We start from the raw sequence: 24,543 nt of genomic DNA, 5'->3' as shown, positions 1-24,543 counted from the left end.
AGAGTCTTAGAAAACCAAGCCAATGATCACAAGAAAAGCAATAGATTTCTCTTAAAGCTATGTACGAAGTAGAGAAGAAAAAGTAATCGGCCCACAGCCAAAACGTCCCCAAAAGGCAAGACACATGAAAATCACCACTGCAACCCACCCAACCCCTGAAATCTAAACAAAACCATCATGGGAATCATTATCTTGAACCTCGCATCATCATTTACATGCGAGGCAAGAAAAGCAAAACAGGACAACTCCTCTTTTCTTCAACACATGATTTCTCCTAGTTATGACATGTTTCTTTTTTTTTGTGATTTGGTGATTTTGTTTTTTTTGCTGTAAAGCATTCAACCGTCGAATGCCAAATCCACTTGAGATTGAGGCGTGTCTTTAACACGAGTCGTCGTCTGCCAACATAAATGTATGGCTGGGTTGGACGTATCGGGAATCTGCCTCAAGGGATCATTCTTTGCTCTCCTCGACTGGTGTCGTCGTTCCATTGGATCTTGACATGCTGTAGGGAGCCTGCATCGTTGACGAGTTAGCTTTGGTCCAGCAAGCAAATTTCAGCTGGCAATTTGATACTTACAAGAACTTTCTTGGCATTGCAGATTCTCCAAGCCAGATTCCGCACGTTGCCGTCAGCCTTGACAACCTCGGCTGCCAACTCGATACCGAACCTGCATGACGAAGGGTCAGAATATGATCAACGATTGGATCTCAAGAAAGAGAACTTACATCTGATGGACAGCAAAGACAACACGTTTGGCAAACTTGCCATCCCGTTCAACAAGGCTACCGAACTGCTCATCAACAGTCTCTGGGGCGATTTCAGGATCACGATCGAAACAGTTACGAACAACGGGCAACAAGGCATCCTCAACAGCCGATTCCACAAAAGAATAACCGTCGGAAATAGTTTCATCCTCATCCGACCGGCGAATACGAATCTCGAATGGCCTCGAGATAGCCATGACATTGTGCATACCGTTGTGGTGATAACGGAGTTCAAAGACACCTTCGGTCCAGAAGAGCTTGTTGCCAGAAAGAACGATCTCACCAGATGCGAACTCGCAGGGGTCCTGGCCCGGACGCTCAGACGACGGGATAACAACATCACTAGTGAGGATACCCTTCTCGCAGGTCGAGTTGTCGTATGCGCCTTCGTTGGTTGCGACCCAGCGGCCTTGCGATGAAACACGAGTGACCTCTCGCGAGGTGTTGTCTGTGACCCGGTAAAGACCAATCCAATCCTTCTTGCTGTGGTGGAGTGGGGCAGTCCATTTGACCTTGATCGGGGCGCCATATTCAAATGTCAAGTCCTTGAGATCACCACGGCGGTCCAGGGGCATGCGTGCGTTTGCACCTTCACGGCCCTTGTTCTTTTCGCTCTCCTCGAAGGAAAGAGCACTGGTACCTTCAACCGACAGAGAATAATCGCGGGCGTCGAATCCAGCAAGGTCTGCATCAATTCGGGAGATGGTAACGCGAGCAGGGTACTTCTGGAAGAGCGCAGTGGTATCTTTAACAAAGGTGTTCACTCCCGCGGCTAGTTTGGGCCGGGCATTGTCAAGCATCTCCTCGATGAACTCGAAGGAGTCATCGAACATCTTGTCAACACTTCCGTGCAATTGCTTGAGAGAGGGTGGCAGGGACCGCTTCAGACTCTTAACGAGACCCGCATCCTGGCGAAGGCTACGACCGTACAGCTTCTGCATGTGAGGGCGTTCGACGAATTGAATGAAGGCCAGACTCAGGATGTGGCTCAGCAAGGCGAGGAAAACGATGGCTCCGCTACTGGTGATGAGAACAGCACCCCACACGCCTGCAAGACCTAGAACGCGCTCTGGGTTGTTGAGGAAGCGGTAAATGCCGTTGTAGGTAAGCTTTGGAGAGTCATCGAAGAAGAAGTCCCCGTAGAACCAGCCAAATTCACCGAGAGACTCATGGATACTGACGGAAGTCCAGATTTGCAGACTAATTAGGCCAGCTCCGAGCACATGTCGGAACAGAACCAGACCATAGTTCCAATCGGCCGGGAATGTGTACATCTTCCACACGGCAGCAATAAAGCTAGAGTAACACAAGATCATACTGAGATGATAAGTACCCTTCCATTGGTTCCATGCTTCCTGCGGCGTGTCACCATACTTGACGAAGTGCCTTGTCCAAGACTTGGAATTGGATTGGTTCCGAAGGATATACCCAATGCCTATAGAATACCAGATTCTGGAAGCGGCAGCGAGGACCACAAACAGTAACTGATACCCTGGTGTAGAGGGTGTCAAAGCTGTAATAGAGAATACAAGAAGTTGAACCAGCATGATTGATGAATCAGTGGTTCTATACAAATCCAGGTTGTGCAGTCCGAGGAGGTTGTGAACGGACTGCGGCGGCTTGGCCGAATACGAAGATGTCGCGTTGGGAGTCTGGTCTTCAGATGGAGTTGGCGCTGTCGGAGTGTCTAGATCGGTGGGCAATGTGGAAGAATCCGCACAGGTAGTAGAGCGCTTTCTGGGTGGTGGCGGGTTATAAGTCTTGTCGATGTGCGGGTTCTCCACAAGGACAAGGAAAACGAATTGTGCTGCATGGGCAATGATCGAGATAAGCAGCACTTTATAGCTGGCTGCCATCAGAGAGATTCCGTAGTAGCCTGCATAACCAACCGAGTACATGGGATGAGGTGCCATTTCGAACACGCCATCGAAGGTCAATTCTTGGTCAATGAGGTAGAAGAAATCACCCCAATACCAGGCATAGTCCTTGACCACCCGATGCGCATCTAGTTTGACCCAGAGGTTAAACAGCACTAGTACAATACCTGCGGACCATCGGAGAACCGTCATGAGAATACTCTCGTCAACGGGTTGGTGACCACAAGCTATCGCGAAAAGGCAGTAAGAAGTGAAGTCACACATGAGGATCAAGTCCACAAGACGTCTAAAAACAAGCCAGGTGTTGTATTCAATTGGAGCATTGTCGAACGAGTAATCCTGCGGGATCTTGGTCTCCAATTCCCGTTTGATCCAATTATACAATTTAGGGTGAGGGTTTTTCCCAGTGGCTGGGTTGACAAACACTTTGGTCTTCTCGGCCCATCGAATTAGTGTCTTGTGGTGCGACTGATTGTGAAGCAGCCACCCAATTCCTGCATTGTAGGCCAGGCGCCAGAAGAGGTAGGTGGCGGCAAAGACCGGGATTTTGGCACCCTTGGGGAGTGCCCAGAGAAACAGAATATGACCCGCCAATAGAATCAACACCACAAGATCACCGAAATTCTTTGGCTCGGACGGCAAAAGCAACTGGGAGACCATGTCATGAGTCCGAGGGACCGTAAACACTGATACATCGGATCCAGTTAGCAGCGGGCTCTCGACAAAACACAACGCGAGGTTTAGGTGCATCCGATTAAGACCTTCAATTGCAAACATGATTAATACATAACAAGCTTACCTGTTCCATCGGGAGTTCTCCCAAAGGTCTTCAATTCTTTGCCATCTTTATCATTGATCTGCACTTCCCCAAAGGCTGTTAAAGCCTCGCGACCGACTGTTGAATCGACGCGTGTATTTCTCTCACGTAACCCATCAATTTCTTGATGGGCCCCTGTTGAAAGGCCTTGATCCATGGTGTTCCACTTTACAAGGGTGTTGAGAGAGAGAAAACTGTTGAGACCGAATGTGACGGCAGAAGCATGTGATAATCGAAAAGCGGAACTATGCTTAGTCAGTTGGGGGGGAACGGAAACACCTTTGTCGTCCAGGGGTTCGGTCCGGACAATAGGAGGTCTCTCTCTCTTGTTTGTTTTTCTCAAGAAAGACAAAGAGAAGGATTTACCGAGGACACCAATTATTATTTATACCAATCCCGACAAAAGAGTGGAACCGTTGAGACTCGTGAAGTCTCTCGAGAGATGCGGGCCTCCGAATGGAGCGGAATGGGAAAGAAATGGGGCCCTTTAATCAACCAACGCTAAGTGGTCTTAGTCGGTTTCTTCGCGATAAAGTACAGTTGTTGGGAAAGGTCTCGTCTGATTCCATTTTGAATAGGCTTTTGGCTACCCACGTCTTCTGTCTATCTATTCCTCTCTTGCCCATGGGTATACAACACCGATCAACAGCGGGGTATCGTGCAGTGCGGCAAGTGCGGCAGGTTGTACGAGTTGTACGAGTTGTCCGAGTAACACTGTGCACATACCGGTGTACACCTACCGCCTGCTTAGATTGAGATGCGCATTTCCCTTTGAGCCCAAGCTCGTATATAAAATGCATTGTGATCGTATCTGCATGTTCCACGGGCGAATGAGATGATCCACGGCCAGTGGGTACTTGGCCTCATCCAATCCAAATCCCTGGTTGTTGTCCAGGCGAGAATTGAACCCCCTTGTTATGATTTACACCGTTGTTCGAGATTGATAAGGTGTACTCATAATAGAGCACTGCCTACATACCTCACTGGGTTGTATGTACTACGCGATATACAACGGGGGATAATCTAATCCAAGTTGCAGCCTGTCCTAGGAGCATGCTGGATGCAATCTTTTGCACTGAGCCACGTCCATTATACTGCCGTGGAAGCGCTAGATCAAGACTCTGGCCATTAGGTTCTGATAGGCCCGAAATTCTTTAACCCTACGGACTATTTAGATATGTCCACGAGGTAGTTACAGAGTGTGTATGAGTTACGGAAGAATACCGCTTTCGGCCTCCTCGATGAGCGGAATGAGTGCTTTGTCCGCGAGGGATCCGATGACCGGGTCTACATCCGTGGAGAAACAGAAATTCTGGAAAATGAGAAAGCGAAAGTCCGACCAGTCGCTATGAAGGCATGTTGGAGATGCGAAAAGCTGCTTCAAACAAGGCTTGAAATATCGTAAGACTGCAACATCGACCGCCTGCTCTGATAGAACTGGAAATCATTTTTCAATGCGTGCTATTAGATAGTTGAGCTGCAATCTGAGCTGGTTACTGTGTGTTTATATCGAACAATATCGAACAATATCGCGCAATTGTCCAGACTAAGCAGGGAAAATTTGTCCCAAATCCTGATTATCATATGAATCAAGCACATGTCGATGCCGCAGAAGCAAAAAAGCCGAGTTCGAATCTTAGAGGAAAGAAGCACATGAGTCTGAAGTGTTTGCGACTATCGCTCTGAAACTTGTGTCTGTAGATCTGGCCAGCGCTGAGGTCCTTTTCAGCACGACCGGGTCTGCGCTCAAACAAACCCCCTAAGAGAAGCAGGAAGGAAGGCAGATAAATATTGACCTTCTTGCGTTGAAAGGAGTGATGCGAGCCCGATCAAGTAATCTCGTATCCCATACAGATCTGGTCGGCTTGGCAAATGGACATAAGAGATAGTCAACTAATTATGTATCATCAGAAGCTAGTTCTTTAAAATGCCTTATTCCCCCCAGTATTTTATAGCTTCAGCTATGGCGATCAATATATCAATAACATGAGATATTTCACATTCCGACACCGCAGATGTGCCTTGCCCCGCCAATCGCAGTGGGGTTTTAGTCATCCCCGCTTATCAAGCATCAATCCGCCACCGGACGTCGAATTTATCTGTTTCTTGCAACGGCATAACAATTATCTTCTTATTTTCCGCGCTTGCTCTCATTTCAATTGCCACACAGAGTAGCAACCCAAAATGGCGCCCTACTTGGAGGAGTATGAGGAATCCCTTGCAGTGTCGTCCAAAGTGACGCCCAGCCTCGTCGCTCCCGAACCAGGTACGCATGCTCTAAATCCATTGCCGCAATACACACACTAACTCTCCGCAGAACACTGCCCAGGCCCTGAATCCGAGCAAGCTGGCCAAGGCGATGCTTGTGCCGGTTGCCCGAACCAACAGATCTGCGCCACCGCGCCTAAAGGCCCCGACCCCGACATTCCGATCATCACCGAACGACTTTCCCAAATACGACACAAGATCCTAGTACTCTCAGGAAAGGGGGGAGTTGGCAAATCTACGTTCTCGACCCTTCTTGCGCACGCCTTTGCCGCAAATCCGGACTCTACCGTCGGCATTATGGACACCGATATCTGTGGTCCGTCGATCCCCAAGATGATGGGCGTGGAGTCAGAGACTATTCACATCAGCAATGCCGGCTGGAGTCCTGTATGGGTGACGGATAACCTGGGCGCGATGAGCGTTCAATTCATGCTGCCCAACCGTGACGATGCGGTGATCTGGCGTGGGCCTAAAAAGAACGGACTGATCAAGCAATTCCTCAAGGATGTGGACTGGGGCGAGCTGGACTATCTTATTGTCGACACGCCTCCCGGGACCTCTGACGAACATCTGTCTGTCAACTCTTTGCTGAAGGAGTCTGGCGTTGACGGTGCCGTTGTTGTGACAACCCCGCAGGAAGTCTCATTGCTGGATGTTCGCAAGGAGGTCGACTTCTGCCGCAAGGCTGGCATTAAGGTGTTGGGCCTGGTGGAGAACATGTCTGGATTTGTCTGTCCTAACTGCACGCACGAGTCGCAAATATTCCGAGCGACAACTGGCGGCGGTCGCCGGCTGGCGAAGAAAATGGGCATTCCTTTCCTAGGTGCTGTGCCTCTGGATCCCCGCGTTGGCATGGCGTGCGACTTTGGTGAGAGTTTTGTGGACAACTTCCCTGACAGTCCCGCGTCCAAGGCAATCAAGCGCGTCGTGCGCTTGGTCGGACAAGCGGTTGGGGAGAACCCGGATGATGTTCTTCCAGAGGATATGATTGATTAAAGTGCTCGTTCTTCTTGGTTTATTTACACAGCGCGGTGCATATGGATAAGGTTTCTACGGAATACCTCGGCGTTTGGGACATACATTGCATAAATGATTTGATACGATTGACCAAAATGGCAAATAAACAACTGCATATTCAGATTTGTATCTGGAATAATCGCTTTCCTTGGTCCTTAGTAGGCCGCATATACCAAAGCCAATTGATCGATCTCATCCTCGGCTTGTCCCATGAAACCCGCAACCGCAAAGCCATCGGGGACAGTAAATGTCTGGCAATTATCAGTTGAGGTCCCTGCCTCCAAGGTTCTACCAGTACTGGTAGTAGCCTTGATATAAAAGTTGCGCGTGTGGCTATTATACTGCCCAGTACAGAGCTTAGTCTCCGTCCAATGCTCCCCAGAGTCTAGTGCAAGGGAGACCTTAGTGCCACCAGTTCCTCCATGGCTGAACGATGTGCCGTCCTTCAACTCTAGAGCAACAGCATCCAGCCTTTCCGCACCAGAAAAAGTAATCACAGAAACAGCAGGCGATGAAGGGATACTCGGCAGATCATTAAACCACGCCCCATGTGGACCTCCAGAGAACTGACTTTGTCGCAGCGATGACGAAAGCGACCAGGTGAACTTGACAAGAATCGGGTTGTGGTCCGAGAGAACATCGCCCAGATATTCGGAATCGGTGTTTGTGAACTTCCCACCGTCATAGATGAAGCTGTCTGCCTTGAGCGTCACAACTTCGGATCCCCGGTACAGCACTTTATCAACCGTCTCGCAGGTCTGCACAGAAGACGGGTAGTCGCATAGCAAGGCATCTGCTCCAGCAGTGGGGTAAACACCATCTTTCTCAAGCTCGACCCAGGGGTCTGCGAGGCTATTCTGGGACTTGAAGACGCGGATGCCCGTATCATCGGCGCGCGTGTATCGACTGTTCGTGTCGCCCATGACTACGACGGCATTACCAGTCGACCAGGTGTCGATGTAATCTGCGACTTGCTGCAAGTTGGAGTTTCGGGCAGTTTCGTCTTCATCCTCGATTCTTGATGGAGGTCAGTCCCTAGATCGATGACAATGTGAGAATGGCTTTTACTCACCCGGCGTCGGCATGAACGTTGTAAAAATCGACATAGACTCCATCGGCCGGGTTCCAGCGCATAAATGTGAAGCCCTTCGGCGTCAGACAGTCTGAGCCCGATGCATCGGAGCACTTGTTCCATTTCACGCGTGTGAAATCTACCCAGTCGTGGTTGGAAACGGTGTTCAGACCGCTTCCGATGGCTGCACCGCCAGATGTAGCGGTCCGGTAGGTGTGGTTATCTGTTTCATAGATGTAGGCATGATAGTTGAAATCCTAGAGCGTTGTTAGATTATTGATATATGGAAGACTCGATGATGCAATACCTCCTGCATATGGATGATATCGTAGCCATACTCTGAGAAGTAAGTGCCGAGCTGCTTGGCATTTTCGCTCTTTGTGCCATTGACATCGTTGGATTGGAAGAGTGATGGCAGACCTGCGACGTTGAAGCTCAGCGCAGTGAACTTACCACTTGTTGCCGTCGCTTTGGCTAATGCCGGCAGGAGAACACTTAGGAAGATGGTCTTCATTTGAAAAGATACCTCGGTTGTTCAGTGCGATATATACTAAAGCAATTAATAGAGTTTCTAAGGTGATTTGGGAAATATATATCACTATGGCATAACTAAATCCTACTAAATATGGATAATTCTAGGTAGATCTACGAGTTTTAATACCAAGTTCCCCACCAAGAATACACGGTAGGTACTACAATATACGCTAATGCACATGTGCGTTGGCAATGATTGGCAGTGTCATTTCCCCTTTCCTCTTAGATGCGTATGGACACAGGAGAAGCCTCGGAGAAATGGCCCTGCAGAAGTACCCGCTGGCGTTAAATCTAGTTCAGGGGTAGTACTCCGTAGAATAACTAAAGTTCCCGTGATAGGTTCATAAACTTAGAGCACAAGATGCTAACAACCTGAATAACCATGCACATGTTTGATTTGAATGATTTTATCCCGCAATTCGACATCTTCCAAATGGGATACACAAGTCAGATACAAGTCAACAGGCATGCAAGGTTGTAGGCAGCAATAGCGGATGGATATAAGTTTGCAGCCAAGTCGATATCACAGCGATAAGGTTGGAACAGAGTATATACCGGGCTATATAATGATCATCTTTCGGCCTGAATATGCCGATCTCGAATTTTAACCTAGTTGGCCTTCGGTATTAGAGATCGAGACATGTATTCTTGCATTTTAACTTCTTTGTCCACGCTCTTTTGTTGGTCTACGAGAATGTTCTCTTTGTTGACAATAGTCCGTCTAATTGCTATTCCCATCACACTTGTTGTGCTCCTTGTTCTGTGTCTTTGACTCAATTTCTTTGTCCACTTCTTAGTGTCTATTTGGGACTTGATCTCAGCTTCCATTATCATTGTCTGTCTTGTTCGAGTGCTGGTATTTTTGTCGACTCTTTGTGAACGATGTTTCTTCTTCCTGTCCTCTTGTTGTCCCCTTTGTATATTCTTGAAAGCGATACTCACGGTCGAGTATGCGCCACATATTTAACTCACATCTATATAAGCCTCTATCGGTATCATACAGACAAATAAGAGTTCATCATTCAATACACCACTCAAGATACTCTAGTTTTATACATTTTGATCCAATCTAATATATTCATAGAGATGTCGAATTGTTGTCTCTTGAGTTGTTTCGGTATCTGCCGCCGCCGCAAATTCTCTCCTGGCGATGCCCCGATAGATCTACAAGACCCTGCCTTCTCTGCCAATAATCCCATTGTCCCACCCTCCCAAGTTCGCTCCTTATCCGTTGACCTAAACGTTTATCAGTATGGCAGGCGTGAGATGTGGGGAGATTTGCGACAAAGATGGATCGATGATGCAGACGAGCCCAATTGCACAGTTCAGGCACCAGATTTCGAATACAGAAGCTTAACCCGTGCTAAACCGCGGAGCAAAAGATGGAAAGTAGACTTCGACCACTGGGCCGCAAGACCCCCCGCCCTTCAAGATGACCTCGAAAGGTGTGGCCTCCCTGTAGGTAATGAAGATTACCACGATGTCAAGGTCTCAAAGAGATCGACCATTGAGCACCCAATAAGAAAACACGGAACTAACTTTCATCATTTTTCGACTGCAGTAGGAGTTATTATCGTTAGAAATGTTGAGAGATACGATGGACCTTGGTGGAGTCAAGTCGCCCTTGCACAGTACGATATTCACTTCGCCCGGACTACCTTGAGACATATCTATCTCGAGAATGTTGTCAATGCGGACACCAAGGACTTTATACAAACAATTTGGGCTAAAACTCAACCACCTAATTCCCGAGAGTTTTTGCTATCTCCAGCATCAGTAAAGCAAGTGGCCTGGGATTTCGATACCCCCGAATATAAGGCCATTCTAGGCACAGAGCTTGGGAAAGGAGTGGCTGCTATTGTTTTGTCGGCATTCCCCAGAGGTACACATCGTATCACCAGAATATTTGTCTGGAAGAGGTCTATTATGCAGATACGATTTGATATTGAAGACAAAGCTTGGAGACAGGCATAAACATTTAGGAATCTTGTGCGTCCATTCAACCGTCCCCCGGTCTGTTCAATTGTCTTCGCCGCGTATATAACTCGATCTTGTTAGCTGTTTGCGATTTATGGAGCTGCGTATCTTTGTCCGTGATTTAGCTGCTTATTTGTCTTTAGTTAAGTTGCATGATTGATAGAGTGATATGAAATACCAGAATATAGATTGTTCATTTTCCTCAATGAACTATTTCCCAGTAGACTTATATTAGATGAAGCATAGGAATACCTGTGAAATATTTAACTAGTAGTCAAAACACAACACTACGGCCTAGGCAGGTCTTCCGCTGAAGTTCGCTGAGGACCAATACCAATCCTATGAGACGTCTGGTATTGATGCACCACCTAATCCCCCCATCTTTGTTGGGAATAAAGCAACGATTGAAAAACATCAAACAACCTACGGCAGCCTATTGACAACACAATAATAAACAAGAAAGTGTTTGTTTAAAGCAGCAAGGTGTCGGGGAGCATATATAGGTATTCGCATTTGGTTCAACCGAAGCTCGTATTGTCCTAAATCACCAAATTGGAATGGCTTACCCAGCACTTCGCTATGTCTGGTTTCAGCTCTAGCAACTTACATGTAGCTTTCTCAAGTCTTCAATCTCCATCATGCACCATACACCACGCACCACGCACCTCGACACCTCTATAGACTTCTCTCTATAGCCAGATCTAGAACTATGTTGTTCTCAGGGGTGATAAAGGATATGGACCGTTATCGCGGTCAATTGTCGCCCCCAGGATGAACAGGTCACGTCATGGAGCCAAATAGTAACGAAGCGGTTCGGCCACGTCAATCACTCCTTGTCAACTGCCGTAACCATCCCTCAAAATATGGGTAACCCAGATATCTACATGTAGGGTTCCTTCGTCGCTTTAATCATGATTCTTAAAAGCCCCGGGTCTAGCCACTCCGGACTATGTGCTATCAGACTATGCACTGGGTTTCGATATCTTCTTCCTTAAAGGTGACGGAGAGAGTCGCTTGCACAAATTCTATTGGCTTTACGATCTATTGGTTTACACAAAGACTTTCTCCATTCCACAGAACGAAGACGATTAGCTCGACCTCATTCGCAGGAGGGTCGGCACTACTCAAAAGCAGCGGTCATATTGTCAGTCCTAGGAAATGCGCTGACTTGGATCTATCATGGTTTAGGTAGCTTGCGATAGCTGAAAGACTTACTTTTCTTGTCACAGTCCACGTAAGCCCATCTAGAAAAATGTACATTGATATTCAATATCTCAGGAAAGCAAAGAAGTGGTAGAATACGCATGTACCAATCACAGAGAGATAGATTATAAGTTTCCAATAATAAGTGGGTCGAGAATGACATCTCCTCTTGATATCTCCTACTGTCTGCGTCCTCCAATGCTGCCACATCGGTACTACGCTCACGACCACTATCCCAACAAACAATCCAACATCCATGTATTCCGATATTTTCAAGTATGGACTGGAATCAAGTTGGCCGAATCTGAACGACCATGACTGACGAAGGAAACTTGGCACTGAGGATCGACAGTGAGGAAGTGTGGTCCCGAATCTTCTTCGCTCCTCCGAAGCTCCCGTCTCACGATTGAGATACTATACCTAAGATAGTCAAGTCGGTTTGACTAAAGCCTTCGAATTATATTGGCGATTATGACTATTCCAAAATCAAGATCAGTTAAGAGGTCGGAAGGTCTCCACATCTTTATGCGGGGAGATTCTATAGATGTAGAAATGTCTACAAGAACAATCCGCACCAACGGACTATGGCAAAGCTCCAAAGCTCCAGATCTTCAGATATCTATCTCAGAAGGAATCGCCTCAACTGATATTATCTTGTACGTGCGTTCACATGTCCTTGTTTGATATAGCCGACCCACCAACTCGATGATGTCATATAGCATCAGGAGCTGTCACCTTGGCCGAACCAGATGCTCTTAAATGTGCCGTCTGCCCGGAAGAGAGTTCCAATTACTTGATTTCAAATCCCTTTCCTCCATATATCCCAAATCTATCTTGTCTTCCACTTACTCTTACCATTCCATCTAAACTCATATCACCTACATCATGTCATTCCTCACCTCCTTCCGTGCCTCATCTCGCCAAGTTATCCGGACAAACTTGGCCGTTCCAGCTTCTACGTTCCACTTCTCAGCAGCCCGGGGCTTGAAAGAGGATGATAGGGGTCAGTACACTACCACCACCAGCTTCTCCAATCCATACTAACCACAAGCAGACCGCGATGATCTCTCCCACCACTACGAATCCCATAAGCAAGAAGGCCTCAAGAACAACAAGGAGGGCAGTGGAAAGTGGAAATTCGAGCTGGCTAGTAACAGCGAGGCAGAGGTAAGTACCAGCCCCTAGATTTCATCTTTCACCAGACCTAATATACTGGATTCATTCAGGTCAAAGCGGATCGCGGTGAGTTAGATGCCGATCCTCCTTTCCAGGAGGCCCAGAAGGAGGCGAAGAAGGCGAAACAACGAAGCCAGAAGGGCGCTCATTAAGTGAAAGGTATCGGCATTTTGTAACTTTTCGATCACGGCCCTCGTTTATCTCACGTGTATTTTATTGGGGTAGTCTACAGATGAGGCTGTTAGGAGTCGATTTATTAGAGTTTATCGCATTCAATGAGAATGGATGTTCACACTTTTTCTATTGGATATGAACTGAAGGTTATGATCAAAGGTCAGGGTTGTAGATGTATTATGATCAAGAATCCAACCAGGAGTCTAGAAGTGAGTCAATTGCTTTATAATGCCTCGAGCCACTGTGAAAAGACATCAGGAGAATCAATCGTCCCGCATTGCGTAAAGTTGCAAACGCCCGCTCGCCAAAAAGAAAGAAAATGTAAAAGAGTAATAGCGACAAAAGAACAGCCATCCAATTATCCACCCGGATCAGGGTATCATTTCAGAATCACAATCAAGATGACCAGAATAATGATCAATCCAATGATAGTCATCATGCTCCAATTCTCGCTCGCCTTTCGACGGATCTTATCTATCCGCCGTCTCGCACCGTTCAGTCGGGTCTGTTGACGCTCGACGTCCCCATCCATTCCATCCAGAAGTTGAATATGGCCATCCAGCTCATCTCCAATCTGAATACTCAGCTGATGTTGTCTGCCAATTGATTCACCCAGCCGATCCAACTGGTCATCCTGGTCGCGCATGGTTTGAGCGTGGTGGTCGTAAATCTGCTGGTTGTCCATGTTGGAGTGATCCAGTCGCGGCGATGGCTCATCACGGTATGGACGGAAGAGGTTGCTGCGGTTGCGCTCGTCTTCCTCGTCAATCTCATCTTGCACGGCTGCCGCTGCCGCGGAGCTGTCCATGAAGCGGACGGATTTGGAAGGTGGATGTTGGGGAATTGGCTGCTTGAGATCGGGAGTGGCGGGATTCGACGCCTGTGTCGTGTTGTTGCTCGATGGCTCGCCATCTGCGCCGTAAAACTGGGTCGACAGGTCTTTATATTGGGCTTGGAGAGGGGTGAGTTGGTCTTTCAGGGCGGCGGCGCCTGCGCTGTCGTGCGAATTTGCTAGCCGGGTTTGTTCGGCTTCCAGTGCCTCTATGCTTTCTCGGAGGGACTCGAGAGACCAAGAGATCTCTCCGTCTTGGGAATTAGGCTCGAGATCGAGTGAGATTGCTCTTTCGCGCTCCAAAAGGGATAATTTGATGTGATCGGCGAGTAGGAAGAGCTGGGAAGGGTTCGTCATGATGAGACGTGTGAGATCCCAGCCTGTTGAGATGTATAAATCGTGGGCGTTTGTACGGACCGTACGGAGAAAGACCTCCGATCAGCCAAGCAAGATAAAGTCAGACTGTTTGAGATGTTTATGAGGTTGAAAGTGGAGATGGTAAGACGAGGAATAGGCGGCAACGAGTGCGGATCAACCGCTTTCCGCCTTTTGCCTCTCCTTGATCCCCCGCAGTCATCCCGCCTTCTCTTCAGTTCAATCTTAACATGTCTATGTCTTGCAGGCATATGGCTCTGATCGCTGACCTGATTGTTTTCTGAGTGTCATCCTAATGGATTCAGACTCTTCGATCTACCTCGGTATCTAGCGCAAAACTGCATGAATCCGCGCACTGATTCCGCATTCCAAAGAAGCAACAACATAGGGAATTAAAGTCCGTTGGTACCTTGCATATTTTCTTGGAAACCTCGTGACAGGCTTGAAATTCGCACAACATGAATCTACAAGACTTCATAGCCATGGAGGAAAGCCGCAACTGCGACGAGCTAATCGACCTCCGCAGCCTTGATCTCGTCTCCGAGTACGACCCGCACCTTATGTGCCCGATCTGCCACTGTCCCTTCGTTGAACCCGTTCGTCTACAATGCGACCATGTCTTCTGCGGGAGTTGCCTCAGTTCGGCCATCACCACGTTCCGCTCGACCGACTCAGACGACTTCCCGTGTCCTTCTTGCCGAAATCCCACTCATGTGGTGTCAACTAGCGTGCCCCGCCTGCTGATCAACATGTGCGACGAGATCCGAGTGCGGTGTCCACTGATAACGGAGGGATGTCAAGAGATAATTCCCCGAGGCCATGTCCAGTCGCATGTCGAGAAGTACTGTGGTTACCGGCTATTGCCGTGTCCGGATAATTCATGCGATCAGATGACGCGAAGCAAGGACGTTGGGATGGATCAGAAGTGTATTCATAGAGTGCGACGGTGCTCTTATTGCGAACAAGATATTCTAGAGCATGAATACGAGGTTTGTTCCATTTTTAACTTCTTAGAAATTATGTAGATGCTGACTAGAAACGCCTAGGAGCATGAGAAAGAGCTTTGTCCAGTTCTTGAGGTCACATGTGCCGACTGCCAGACAGTTGTCACTAGGGGGGCACTGCGGGAACACATTGAGTCATGTCCAGAGGTTGCGGTTCCTTGCGCCGCATCCAAATACGCATGTCCAGTTAAGATCCGACGGGCAGACATTGCAGCACACGAGCAAAGCTGTCCCATAGTCGCAATGGGCCCATACTTTGAGATGCAGAATACCCGGCTCAATTCCCTTGAATCAAGTATGCGACATTTGCAGCAGCGGAATGAGATATTCGAGGATGGACTCGCAAACATTCGGTCCACTCTTGTCGAATCCACGCGCTTTGCGAACAGTCAAAGCGGTGGACAGTCTACCCAATCTGGCCGAGAACAGCAACCCTCCACTCGTGTTGACGTCCACACCGATGATCCTGCAGACATTGCAGCGAGTGTATTTTCATCCAATGCCACGACCTACCTGCTTTCGCTGCACGAATCTCTCCGAGAGGAGGTCAACCAACTTTCGCATGCTATCACAGACCTAGATGCTCGCGCCAGCATGGCTATCATGAATGAATGTCTACGCATGAAGGAAGACATAGCCCACACGAATGCGGCGGTCAACAGTGTCCGCATGCAAGTCCAGTGGCTCATGAACCCTCGTCTTCACCAGGGGACACGGGCTGTTCGCACCAATTCTACAGAAAACGAAGGAACACGGACACAGATGGCATCGTCAGCGGCTGGGCCGAGCCATGCTACCGATCACTCTTCAGGGCCTCTTCGGCCCAGGCGTCCCAGTGACGGTGGACGCGAGGGAACGAAGTTGTGAAATTGTGTTTTGGTGTAATTTGGGGCGTTACATTTCCCGATACGCAGAGTTTTCGGGCTTTTATTTATACCTTGTAGCGATATGACTGATGATTGGGTTGTCTTAGTGTAGAGCCGTGTTGTACATAGTTGCATCAATAAACGATATATATTTTTTTCAATACTCATGCGGGATTGAACAAGCCAGATACCACAATGTTCTACGCTTATCCGTCAACAGGCATAGCAAAACTTTAAAATGTCGATACTATCTTGATGTGCTCTTCTATAAATAAACGAAAAAGAAAAGGGCAAAAAAGAAATCTCAGGTTTGGTTTTAGGAATAGCCGAACGCGGGGGTCGAACCCGCAGCCTTAAGATTAAGAGTCTTACGCTCTACCGATTGAGCTAGCCCGGCCGGGCTGTTGAAGAATGGGGTAAACTAGTGTATGATAGGGCAGCTAGGATTGTATTATTCCCCCAATTAGAGTCGGAGTCAACGTCAAGGTAAGTCGCGGTTGAACCCGGAGTATTTTCCGGCTTTTCTGTCTCTGGTTTATAGTATCCGGTCATTTAGGCCTGTCACTTAGAGGCAAATAATTGCAGTCATATATGAAAGATGGGATAACGATGAAGAGAAAGAGAAGGACGAAGAAAAGAGAAAGTGAATAGGAATATGTAAGGGAAAAGAGGGGAAAGCAGATGTATACTTTGACGACAGGGATTGGTGGAAAAGCCAGATAGCACGAAGGTACTTACACGAAGCCACATTTGTATTTGAGGTCTAGAGCTACGAGCACATATTGACCCGATCTATAAATACACACTGTTATGTATGTCTTGGTTTAATAGCGCAGATTAATTTAAATTGGCCATCCCAATGCTCCTACTATGTATAAGAACCTGGTCGCCGCGCGTTACTGCGTCGCACTATACTTTAATTGGAATATAACAACAGTGGTCTGGTACTTATGAACTTTTTCTTATTTCCTGATACTTCGTATGTGATATTTATTCGCTTTTGTGAGTTTCGGGGAAATTAATAGCACTACTAACGAAATATATATCTGGAGTCGGCAATGCAATTTTCGATACTATACTCCGTACTGATGGAAGATTTCAATTTACTCGAATTGATAGACTACCAAAGATGCTCATCATAGTCATTTGTATGCAATAAAATAAAATACAAACGTTGGTTGTTAAGATACAAATGTAGCATAACAATATTCGAACACGGCAGAAAGAAAATTCCGACAAAACCTCAACTTAATAACTCAGGCACAGGAAAAACATTGGTAGACGTAAAAATGACCAAGGAAAGAGTGACACAGATGCATCTTCTTAAACTACAGAATGATGCACGGGCTTGGGGCCACACCGTTCACCATTTCCCCAGATGCAGTTGTTCGCATCATCCCTGATGTTGCAAGGCACCTCGGTGAGCTCGAATTCAATGCACGCATCCGGGGCACGGCTATTGAAGCTGAGTCCAGGAAGGACATCAGGATAAGCCTGCGCGAGTCCCTCGGAGAATCCTGTGAGACAATATCTGCCGCCGGGCCACTTGGTAATCAAGAAGTTTCCAGCATTGGCAAAGTCGTAAGTCTTGCCAATGTAACCGCCGTTGTTTGTGTTGTCGATCCACAGTCCGGCGTCGGTTGCTTCTGGCAGCAAGCCGTGGAGGTCCTTCATGTAGAACTCGTGGGTGGGGTTGATAGGCAGGCCAGGAGTGCATTTTTCGTTTCGGCAGAATTGGAACTTGCTGGGTCTGACATAGGGATTCAGTTCGAGTTCGGAGTATTGGTTGTTGAATGTCAAATAATTGCCGGATCGTCCCTTGAGGAAGTAGCATTTGCCTGCACATTTGTTAATTGTGTTGCCCTAGAAAAAAAAAAAAATGTTAAGAGGGTTGACATACCACTTTCAATGCCTGATTGACACCTCGCAGGCTTGCAAGTGCCATCTGCAGCCTCTTCGTGGCCAGAGGGGCACTGGCATTTCCCACCGATCAAATGCTTGCCGTTGTGGCACACCTCCTCTCTCTGGCAGCTGTTGCCGTCGAAGGTGGAACCCCACAGACAGCACTCATAGCCCACATTCTTAGAGCCGGTCACATCGTGACCCTTGCCACAACAATGCCATTCGGTATCCGGGGAACCCTTAAGGGTGGTGCCGGGAGGACAGCAGGTGCCGTACCGCTGGCAAGAACTCAGGCTGAGGACCTTAGTGGGGCCAGTGCAGGTCAAGCTTCCCGTGAAAGGTCCATCAGGCCATGTCAATTTGTCTCCATTGATGGTGAAGCTGGTACCAATGTTCTTCACTGGAACCTTCTCCGTGTACGCGAGGTGAGGGCGCAGGAAAAGAATCAGACCGATTAAAGATATTCCGCGCATGATTGTCGTAAGAGCATCGAGCATAAAACAAATATGAGTGAGAGGCGTGATTCAAGAATTAAGGGGAAGCGTTGGGCTCTTTATATATCCTGTTTCTGACCTACTCACTTTTTTCAGCTGCGCTAAGAATTGCCAAATCATCCCAATGGCTTGCCGGGCCCAGATGCCGGAGAGCTAGAAGCGTGACCGTACATAGTATGTTGTGAAAAAGAAGAAGAAAAAAACAAGAGTCCACTCCGTATTTTGGCACTAAACATATGTGTGGGTCTCGAGCATCGGCAACGCCGCAATCGAAGCTGTCTTCGAGAGCTTTGAGACCTACAGCACGAGTCATTGTGTTCGATTCAAGGCCTTCCTTCTCTTTCGGATATACAGAATAGTTCTGTATCGCAGACGGATGTCAAGCGCGCATTGAATTTCGAACAATTACTTCGTACTTGAGCACCACAGGATCGTCTGAAGCAACCCTCGTGTGAGCTCTGCAGAAAAAAGGCGCGAGGCCCACAAGCTCCCATCTAGCGGTTGCCCGGTTGCCCGGTGCAGTGGCTGGCGTAGCACCGCGATCCACTACCAGATTTTGGCCCCATCGTTGATCCTTCTGGGGATAGGTCCGAAACTGGTTCGCCTGGTAACGAACCAAACTCACCGAGACTCATGCCCGACGATCACCTGATATCCATGTTTGCGGCTGGAAGTTGAAGCTGAGGGTCGTGTCGACCCACATAATTTCCACATCAGGAAGGAATGGGGGAATAGGGATGGAGTACGGAGTACTCCATAAGGAGGTGTGAACAGATCCTTCAGCTGATCCGCTTATCGGTAAGTAACCATTGCGCTGGGTAACTAGGCTCTCGAGTTCAAGTGGATTATGTGGCAGCGGTGAGGTGTCATGCGGTGAGCCCTCCAGTGGCGGTGGCTGGTATCGTAGGATCTTTTCCGCTTCATTTGAATTGTAAATCGGACGGAGGAGAGATGAAGACTGTAGAGATACCTACATCGTCAAAGTGGCATAGAAGATTGTGCGAGAGGGAGTTCGTTGCTTTGACTTTTTTTTCACTTTTCTTTTCACTCCGGAGTACTGGGGTACGGTGAAGATTTTAAGTTCATCTGCATCGCCGTTATTCCCGTTAAGGTTAGTCCAACTGTCAACGTAAGCACCGTCGGATGCGAGAGATACCGCCGTGTATGCGCTAGTACCGGGACGGGCCAATGAGGTAATTTACAATACTCCAGAGGCTCACCGCCTGACAGATAACGCTAAGTAATATGCCCGAGGTCTCCACTTTCCTAAATGTCAACCTCCGACTCAACCTCGGAAGTCGCGATGTCTCAGATGAGCAAATTCTCAGCTCGAGGTCTTAGCACGCTATGTAGATGCCTGGAATCAAGATTTTGAAGAATGAGAAATCCTCATGTTGCAGGAATTTCATTTATTTGTTTATCAAACGCAGATTCACAGAGTGTAATAGCATTTATTCGTATATATACAAAGCTACTACCTTCAAGAGAAAAGTAACTGAAAGTATTGAGCAACCCTATCATGTGCCCTCAGCCCTAGGCCGCGAATGCCGTGCAAGCGAGACCAGCCTCTCAACAAAAGCCTGTGCCAAATAGAACGGCGGGTAAGTCTGCCCGTCATCGGTCGATCTATCGAGGTGAGCTAAGAGCTCAGCGATATCCTCCAGGGTCTTGAGATCCCTTGTGAAAGTAGATGAAGTTGGAACCGTGATGAGATACCCGAAGACCGAGAAAACGGCCGTGAGGAGAAATTGCGCGTGAAGCCTAGAATACGAAAGAGACCTGGATTAGTATCTATACCTATGACAAGGTTCGAAGTCCCTTACCAGAACGTATGCTGGTTGACCAATTGGCGGACTCGCCAAATGTAGATCAGCGAGCACCTTGCAGCTTCAAAGCACAGCTCTGCACTAGATGGGAGAGGCGACCAGCTCTGCGAAGGTACCTTGCAAGAGCTACTCGCTCCGTGGATTTTTCCGAGGCAGTAGTAATATTCCAAATGGATATTCACACCGCGGAGAGTGAGATCATGAAACAAATAGTCCGGTGCGCTCTCGGTGGCGAACACCTCCGGCCGGCAGCCGGCAGGATAACCCAGGTTCAAGTCGTTCAGTTCTTGGTCTAGTTCGCGGATATGCTGAATGCGTCTAGCTTCCGGTAGTGTTTGACTGTGCACCGAATAAAGTAACCGGAAGATCTTGGACTTGAGCACAGAAAAGCGGAGGTCCGAGGGGAAAAGAAGCTCCTTGGATGACAAGGGCTTCATGTAGAAGTGACGTTCTGAGGTTTCCTGGGCGTATGTCGTGGGCAGATCTAGATCGCAATCGGCATCGTTTATCAAGGGTGGTTGGGATTTTCGGATAGAGAATTCTTTGTCGACAGCATAGCAATGCCAGAATAGAGCTCGAAGATGTTGGCTACGCTGGTCTGTCCTGTGTATCTCATTGGGGGTTTGTATTCTGTTTGCCCCAAGGTTATAGATGAGCTGCACTGCAATCCCAAGAAGAAGCTCTGCTGCCTGAGGTCTGCCAAGAGGGGCGATATAGAGCATCTATGGCCACATATAAGCTTCTGGGACATGGGATCCACTCTCGGGGTTGGACATGCGAGGAACCTACTAGTATTGTCACCGCTTCCAAGGTCCGTAGATCAGGTGGCTCCAGTAGCATCTCAGGAAGGAGTGTTAACGCTGCTTGCAAATAAGCATCCGGGTCAGTGCCTGCGAAAGCCCGCTCATGGCGGTGGATCTGGGTGATCATTGCCGCAAAAGCAGCTAGACAAGCCCGATTCGCAGCCCGAGTCATGTTTGGAGGCCGGTCTAAGACCCTTGCATTGAGTAGAACCTGCACGGCCTCAACATCGATAACTGGAAATATAGAATAGAGACCATTTCTATCAAAATACTCCAAACACCGTTGGACTAGAGCAGACTCTGGCCATTTGATCCCAATCACTTTCTTTGTCGACTTGAGCTGTTGTGAATTGAAAGATTGAGTGACCTCATGAGAAAAAACATCCACATTGAAAGTACAGCCTGTCTGCTCTTGAACAAGAGAGGAAAAAGCTGCCCTTTGCGTCGAAAGGGCACCCCCAAGCCCACAATACGAGATGTGCCACTGGAAAGCTGCCAACGCGGTATCAAAATCACGAGTATCGGGCAAATAAGATAAAGACGCTTCCGACAGGGATCTAGGTGACGCTGGAGAAGAGCTTCTGCTCGGAGAAGGGATAGCTAGCGCTTTGTGGCTTTGTTTTGTGGATCCTTTAAGTCCGAGCAAGGCCTCTAATTCCCGAACCCGAGCTTTGGTATCGGCAAGCTCTCTGTGTACCGTAAGCGCCTGGTAAAGAAGGGTTCAATGATATAGAGTCTTACTGTCGGGTACTTTTCCGATGCTGGGATAGAGGCCGAGAGAATGTACATGGTAGTCCTGCAAGATGGCAATTCTCACAGGCTGGTTGATTTCTATCACAGCGGATCTGTCGGCAAAATCAGATTAAGGACGCACACAGGCATTGTGGATATTACCTTTCGGTGGCGACATAGATCGCAAGCGCTCCGCCCTTTTGCGCCCCGTGGGCAAGTAGCGTCGTCCATAAAGTAATATCGTAATACTCCTTATAGGTGTCGAGGAGCCTTATCGGTCATCACGAGGGGCACTCGCTGCTGAATCATCAAGATTATTCATCAGGGATGAGGCAGAAGAATCCACTTGATTGCAAAGATCGACGGAATTCAAGACCACATTTTTAGGTGTAGCGCCGAGACCTCACGCGTCTGACCTCATGGGCACCCGAAGTGGGTAAGATGAGTCAGCAGGGGTTTTCCCAGATTGGCTGGACTTGACCTCCAACGATATAAAAGTGTGAGTGAGTGTTCAATTTTCTTGATATAGGGCTTTGATTGGTTCCCCTGCCGTTTTCATCTCATGGATAGCCGGGGTCTCTCGAACCCGTTGCTAGATTTATGCTAGCTACACTACAGAGTGTTTCAGATCAGAAATAAGAACAGGTTAAAGTATATTTAGAAGCAACAACGCAAGAGACAAATGCCAATTAGACCAAATTAGACCAAAGAAGGAAGCAAAATAGCATCTCCACATATATAGCCCTAGTAGCAATACTGCCTTCTCTCCTTACATACGCACAAACCCTCACTCAAGCAGACGGAGTCACATCGAGACTGAAAATACCATCCCACTTGCACTGTGCCTTAGGATACTCCTGCTTCTCGCATTTCCACAGGTCGCCAGTCACAAGTGACCGCCCAGTCTCAGAGCCGTCTGCACGGGAGACTCCCAAATCGATGTTTTCAATATCATAGATTCCATTTGGCAGGTGGAGCTGGTATGCCTTGTCGGAGCAGTCGTAGGTCTTATTTCCAGCCATTCCAAAGGACCTATCTAAAAGTCAGTATCCTTCATATCCTTTTTGCTTTGATCTTGTAGGGGATCTTAAACATAGAGAAGAAAGTTGGGATATAGACTGGAACATACCAGTAAGCGGAGCAGTTGGTGTCTGTATTCGTGTTTGGGTCTTTGACAGCAAAAGAGAGGAAGCAGGTTTGCGGGGGGCTTGTGCTGTAGATGGCTGCGTTGAGATTTGTAAGTTGCAGCGGCTCCAGGACGGGCAACACAGCGCTGGGTGCAGCGAGGATGGAGGTGGCAGTCGCCAAGATGAGAGCGCAAATTGACATGTTCTTCATCTTAATTTTGCCGGACTAATGTTTGCTGTTGAAGCGTATCCTGATGGTGTTGACGACTCTCTTATACTTCTTCCCTGTACATATACATGTTGGAAAGTTCAACTGAGACATGAACACGAGAAACTGACACGTAAGAATAGGAGTATGACTGAATGTTGACGTAGACTTACATTGTAGTTATTGTAATCAGCTGGACAAACGTATTTAGATCCCCAGATTATCGAATGATAAGCTATTGCCGTTGAAACAAAGTCTTACACTGCAAGGGTTGATGCGCTCGACAAACTTAGGCCTTCGACTGACCCTCGATCATTGCTTGTTGGAGATACTATCACCGCTTGATCTACACACGATTATTGGCTCCTACTATTTTTGGCATCAGGCGACCAGCCTACACAGCCTTGGGTTATTTTTGGATATTAGAGCATAAAATATACTCTCAGATAAAGTTTGTGACATTCGTCTTCTTGCCCTATATTTGTTCCTAGAAGTACAGCTTGAACTCAAAATTAGTTCGTGCACTTTCTTATGCATAGAGATATATAATGTTCTAAACTTTGAGAATTCTCATATAAACTGCCCAAAAGGTATTTAATCTCGCTACCATAGCTACGGCTTACTATACTATACGTATACACAGAGAATTGGCAAAAAAAACCACTCGTATTCATTCTGATAAAAGAGACAGAACTAAGAAAACTTTCTATGTAGAGTAAGCTACCTATCTCATGATAAGCTCAGATAATGCTCCAACCCTCCAACAAGCAAGGCACCTGCTACACGCCATCATTAGGATGGTGGAGTCCAACTAGGGGGGGCGGGAGAAGTACCGCGGTAGGGAGGAGGCGGAGTGGGATAGCGCTCAGAAAAGAGCTCTGACCAGTCAGACCCGGGAGTGTTCTCATATGGAGGTGGGAGGTTCAAAACTGGGATGTAATGGTCTGGCAACCCGAGAGCAGAGTACGGAGGCGACTCCGGCGCGATTCCAGTCATACCCTCTCCACAGAGGACTACATCGAAGACATCAGTTGAGGAAATGCCTCCATGATATACATGCCGCAACAGATTCAGAAGGCCTCCGTCGGCTCGAGTACGAGCAGGCGTGGATATGATGGCGTGGTACCGGGCCGTAGACCCATTGTGGTGGGCAAACACAGCGAGCAGCATAGGCGGGGGTCGGATATTTAGCAGCAACCGCTCAGCACCCTGGGTCACCTGCACCATCAACTGGATCCGACGCCACTCTCTGCGGTAGTAGAGGTCAAATCTGTGTGTCCACTCTTGGTCGAGGCCGGAATCGGCGAGGGCGGCGCATAGGGTCCAGATAAGGTGGTTCTCGTTGATCCACTCGTTAACTACAGTCATTGTCCAGGAAGTGCTGTGTTCTCGGCCAATATAGCACTGCACAGATGCCTGGGGTGCGTCGCAGAGTACTGCAACCCGTTCCCACCTGTGAAGAAGCTCCGAAAGCTCGTCAGATGCCATGAT

The 24,543-nt window shown here is 48.0% G+C and overlaps 11 protein-coding genes across 11 annotated transcripts; 4 read left to right on the top strand and 7 right to left on the bottom strand.

Annotated features, from left to right (window-relative positions):
* Positions 1–453: 453 nt before the first annotated feature.
* On the bottom strand, positions 454–3,619 carry N7518_002287 (phosphatidylethanolamine N-methyltransferase; the record flags this gene model as incomplete). The annotated part of the gene is made up of 4 exons (XM_057183215.1): positions 454–516; positions 581–671; positions 730–3,331; positions 3,445–3,619. The coding sequence occupies 4 exons, from the start codon at positions 3,617–3,619 to the stop codon at positions 454–456; spliced, it is 2,931 nt and encodes a 976-aa protein (XP_057044665.1).
* Positions 3,620–5,646: 2,027 nt separating this feature from the next.
* On the top strand, positions 5,647–6,726 carry nbp35 (Fe-S cluster-binding ATPase; the record flags this gene model as incomplete). The annotated part of the gene is made up of 2 exons (XM_057183214.1): positions 5,647–5,728; positions 5,780–6,726. 2 exons carry the CDS (start codon positions 5,647–5,649, stop codon positions 6,724–6,726), a joined length of 1,029 nt encoding a protein of 342 aa, XP_057044664.1.
* Positions 6,727–6,902: 176 nt separating this feature from the next.
* N7518_002285 (endonuclease/exonuclease/phosphatase family protein) lies at positions 6,903–8,333 on the bottom strand (the record flags this gene model as incomplete). The annotated part of the gene is made up of 3 exons (XM_057183213.1): positions 6,903–7,764; positions 7,820–8,076; positions 8,127–8,333. The coding sequence occupies 3 exons, from the start codon at positions 8,331–8,333 to the stop codon at positions 6,903–6,905; spliced, it is 1,326 nt and encodes a 441-aa protein (XP_057044663.1).
* Positions 8,334–9,439: 1,106 nt separating this feature from the next.
* Positions 9,440–10,327, top strand: N7518_002284 (uncharacterized protein; the record flags this gene model as incomplete). The annotated part of the gene is made up of 1 exon (XM_057183212.1): positions 9,440–10,327. The coding sequence occupies one exon, from the start codon at positions 9,440–9,442 to the stop codon at positions 10,325–10,327; it is 888 nt and encodes a 295-aa protein (XP_057044662.1).
* Positions 10,328–12,418: 2,091 nt separating this feature from the next.
* N7518_002283 (uncharacterized protein) lies at positions 12,419–12,861 on the top strand (the record flags this gene model as incomplete). The annotated part of the gene is made up of 3 exons (XM_057183211.1): positions 12,419–12,536; positions 12,588–12,700; positions 12,760–12,861. 3 exons carry the CDS (start codon positions 12,419–12,421, stop codon positions 12,859–12,861), a joined length of 333 nt encoding a protein of 110 aa, XP_057044661.1.
* Positions 12,862–13,262: 401 nt separating this feature from the next.
* On the bottom strand, positions 13,263–14,072 carry N7518_002282 (syntaxin family protein; the record flags this gene model as incomplete). Its single annotated transcript, XM_057183210.1, has 1 exon — positions 13,263–14,072. The coding sequence occupies one exon, from the start codon at positions 14,070–14,072 to the stop codon at positions 13,263–13,265; it is 810 nt and encodes a 269-aa protein (XP_057044660.1).
* Positions 14,073–14,548: 476 nt separating this feature from the next.
* Positions 14,549–15,961, top strand: N7518_002281 (uncharacterized protein; the record flags this gene model as incomplete). The annotated part of the gene is made up of 2 exons (XM_057183209.1): positions 14,549–15,079; positions 15,137–15,961. 2 exons carry the CDS (start codon positions 14,549–14,551, stop codon positions 15,959–15,961), a joined length of 1,356 nt encoding a protein of 451 aa, XP_057044659.1.
* Positions 15,962–17,283: 1,322 nt separating this feature from the next.
* N7518_002280 (cysteine-rich secreted protein) lies at positions 17,284–18,335 on the bottom strand (the record flags this gene model as incomplete). The annotated part of the gene is made up of 2 exons (XM_057183208.1): positions 17,284–17,798; positions 17,861–18,335. The coding sequence occupies 2 exons, from the start codon at positions 18,333–18,335 to the stop codon at positions 17,284–17,286; spliced, it is 990 nt and encodes a 329-aa protein (XP_057044658.1).
* Positions 18,336–19,873: 1,538 nt separating this feature from the next.
* Positions 19,874–21,948, bottom strand: N7518_002279 (transcriptional regulator family TF; the record flags this gene model as incomplete). Its single annotated transcript, XM_057183207.1, has 5 exons — positions 19,874–20,117; positions 20,180–20,904; positions 20,972–21,674; positions 21,727–21,830; positions 21,880–21,948. 5 exons carry the CDS (start codon positions 21,946–21,948, stop codon positions 19,874–19,876), a joined length of 1,845 nt encoding a protein of 614 aa, XP_057044657.1.
* A 560-nt stretch (positions 21,949–22,508) lies between these two features.
* N7518_002278 (uncharacterized protein) lies at positions 22,509–23,055 on the bottom strand (the record flags this gene model as incomplete). Its single annotated transcript, XM_057183206.1, has 2 exons — positions 22,509–22,749; positions 22,847–23,055. The coding sequence occupies 2 exons, from the start codon at positions 23,053–23,055 to the stop codon at positions 22,509–22,511; spliced, it is 450 nt and encodes a 149-aa protein (XP_057044656.1).
* A 789-nt stretch (positions 23,056–23,844) lies between these two features.
* N7518_002277 (uncharacterized protein) lies at positions 23,845–24,540 on the bottom strand (the record flags this gene model as incomplete). Its single annotated transcript, XM_057183205.1, has 1 exon — positions 23,845–24,540. The coding sequence occupies one exon, from the start codon at positions 24,538–24,540 to the stop codon at positions 23,845–23,847; it is 696 nt and encodes a 231-aa protein (XP_057044655.1).
* Positions 24,541–24,543: the final 3 nt, after the last annotated feature.

Source organism: Penicillium psychrosexuale, assembly GCF_028828465.1.
Source record: "Penicillium psychrosexuale strain IBT 29551 chromosome Unknown utg000002l, whole genome shotgun sequence".
Taxonomy (NCBI): Eukaryota; Fungi; Ascomycota; class Eurotiomycetes; order Eurotiales; family Aspergillaceae; genus Penicillium; species Penicillium psychrosexuale.
Note: the sequence above shows the minus strand (reverse complement) of the source record. Positions and strands in the feature narration are given on the sequence as shown.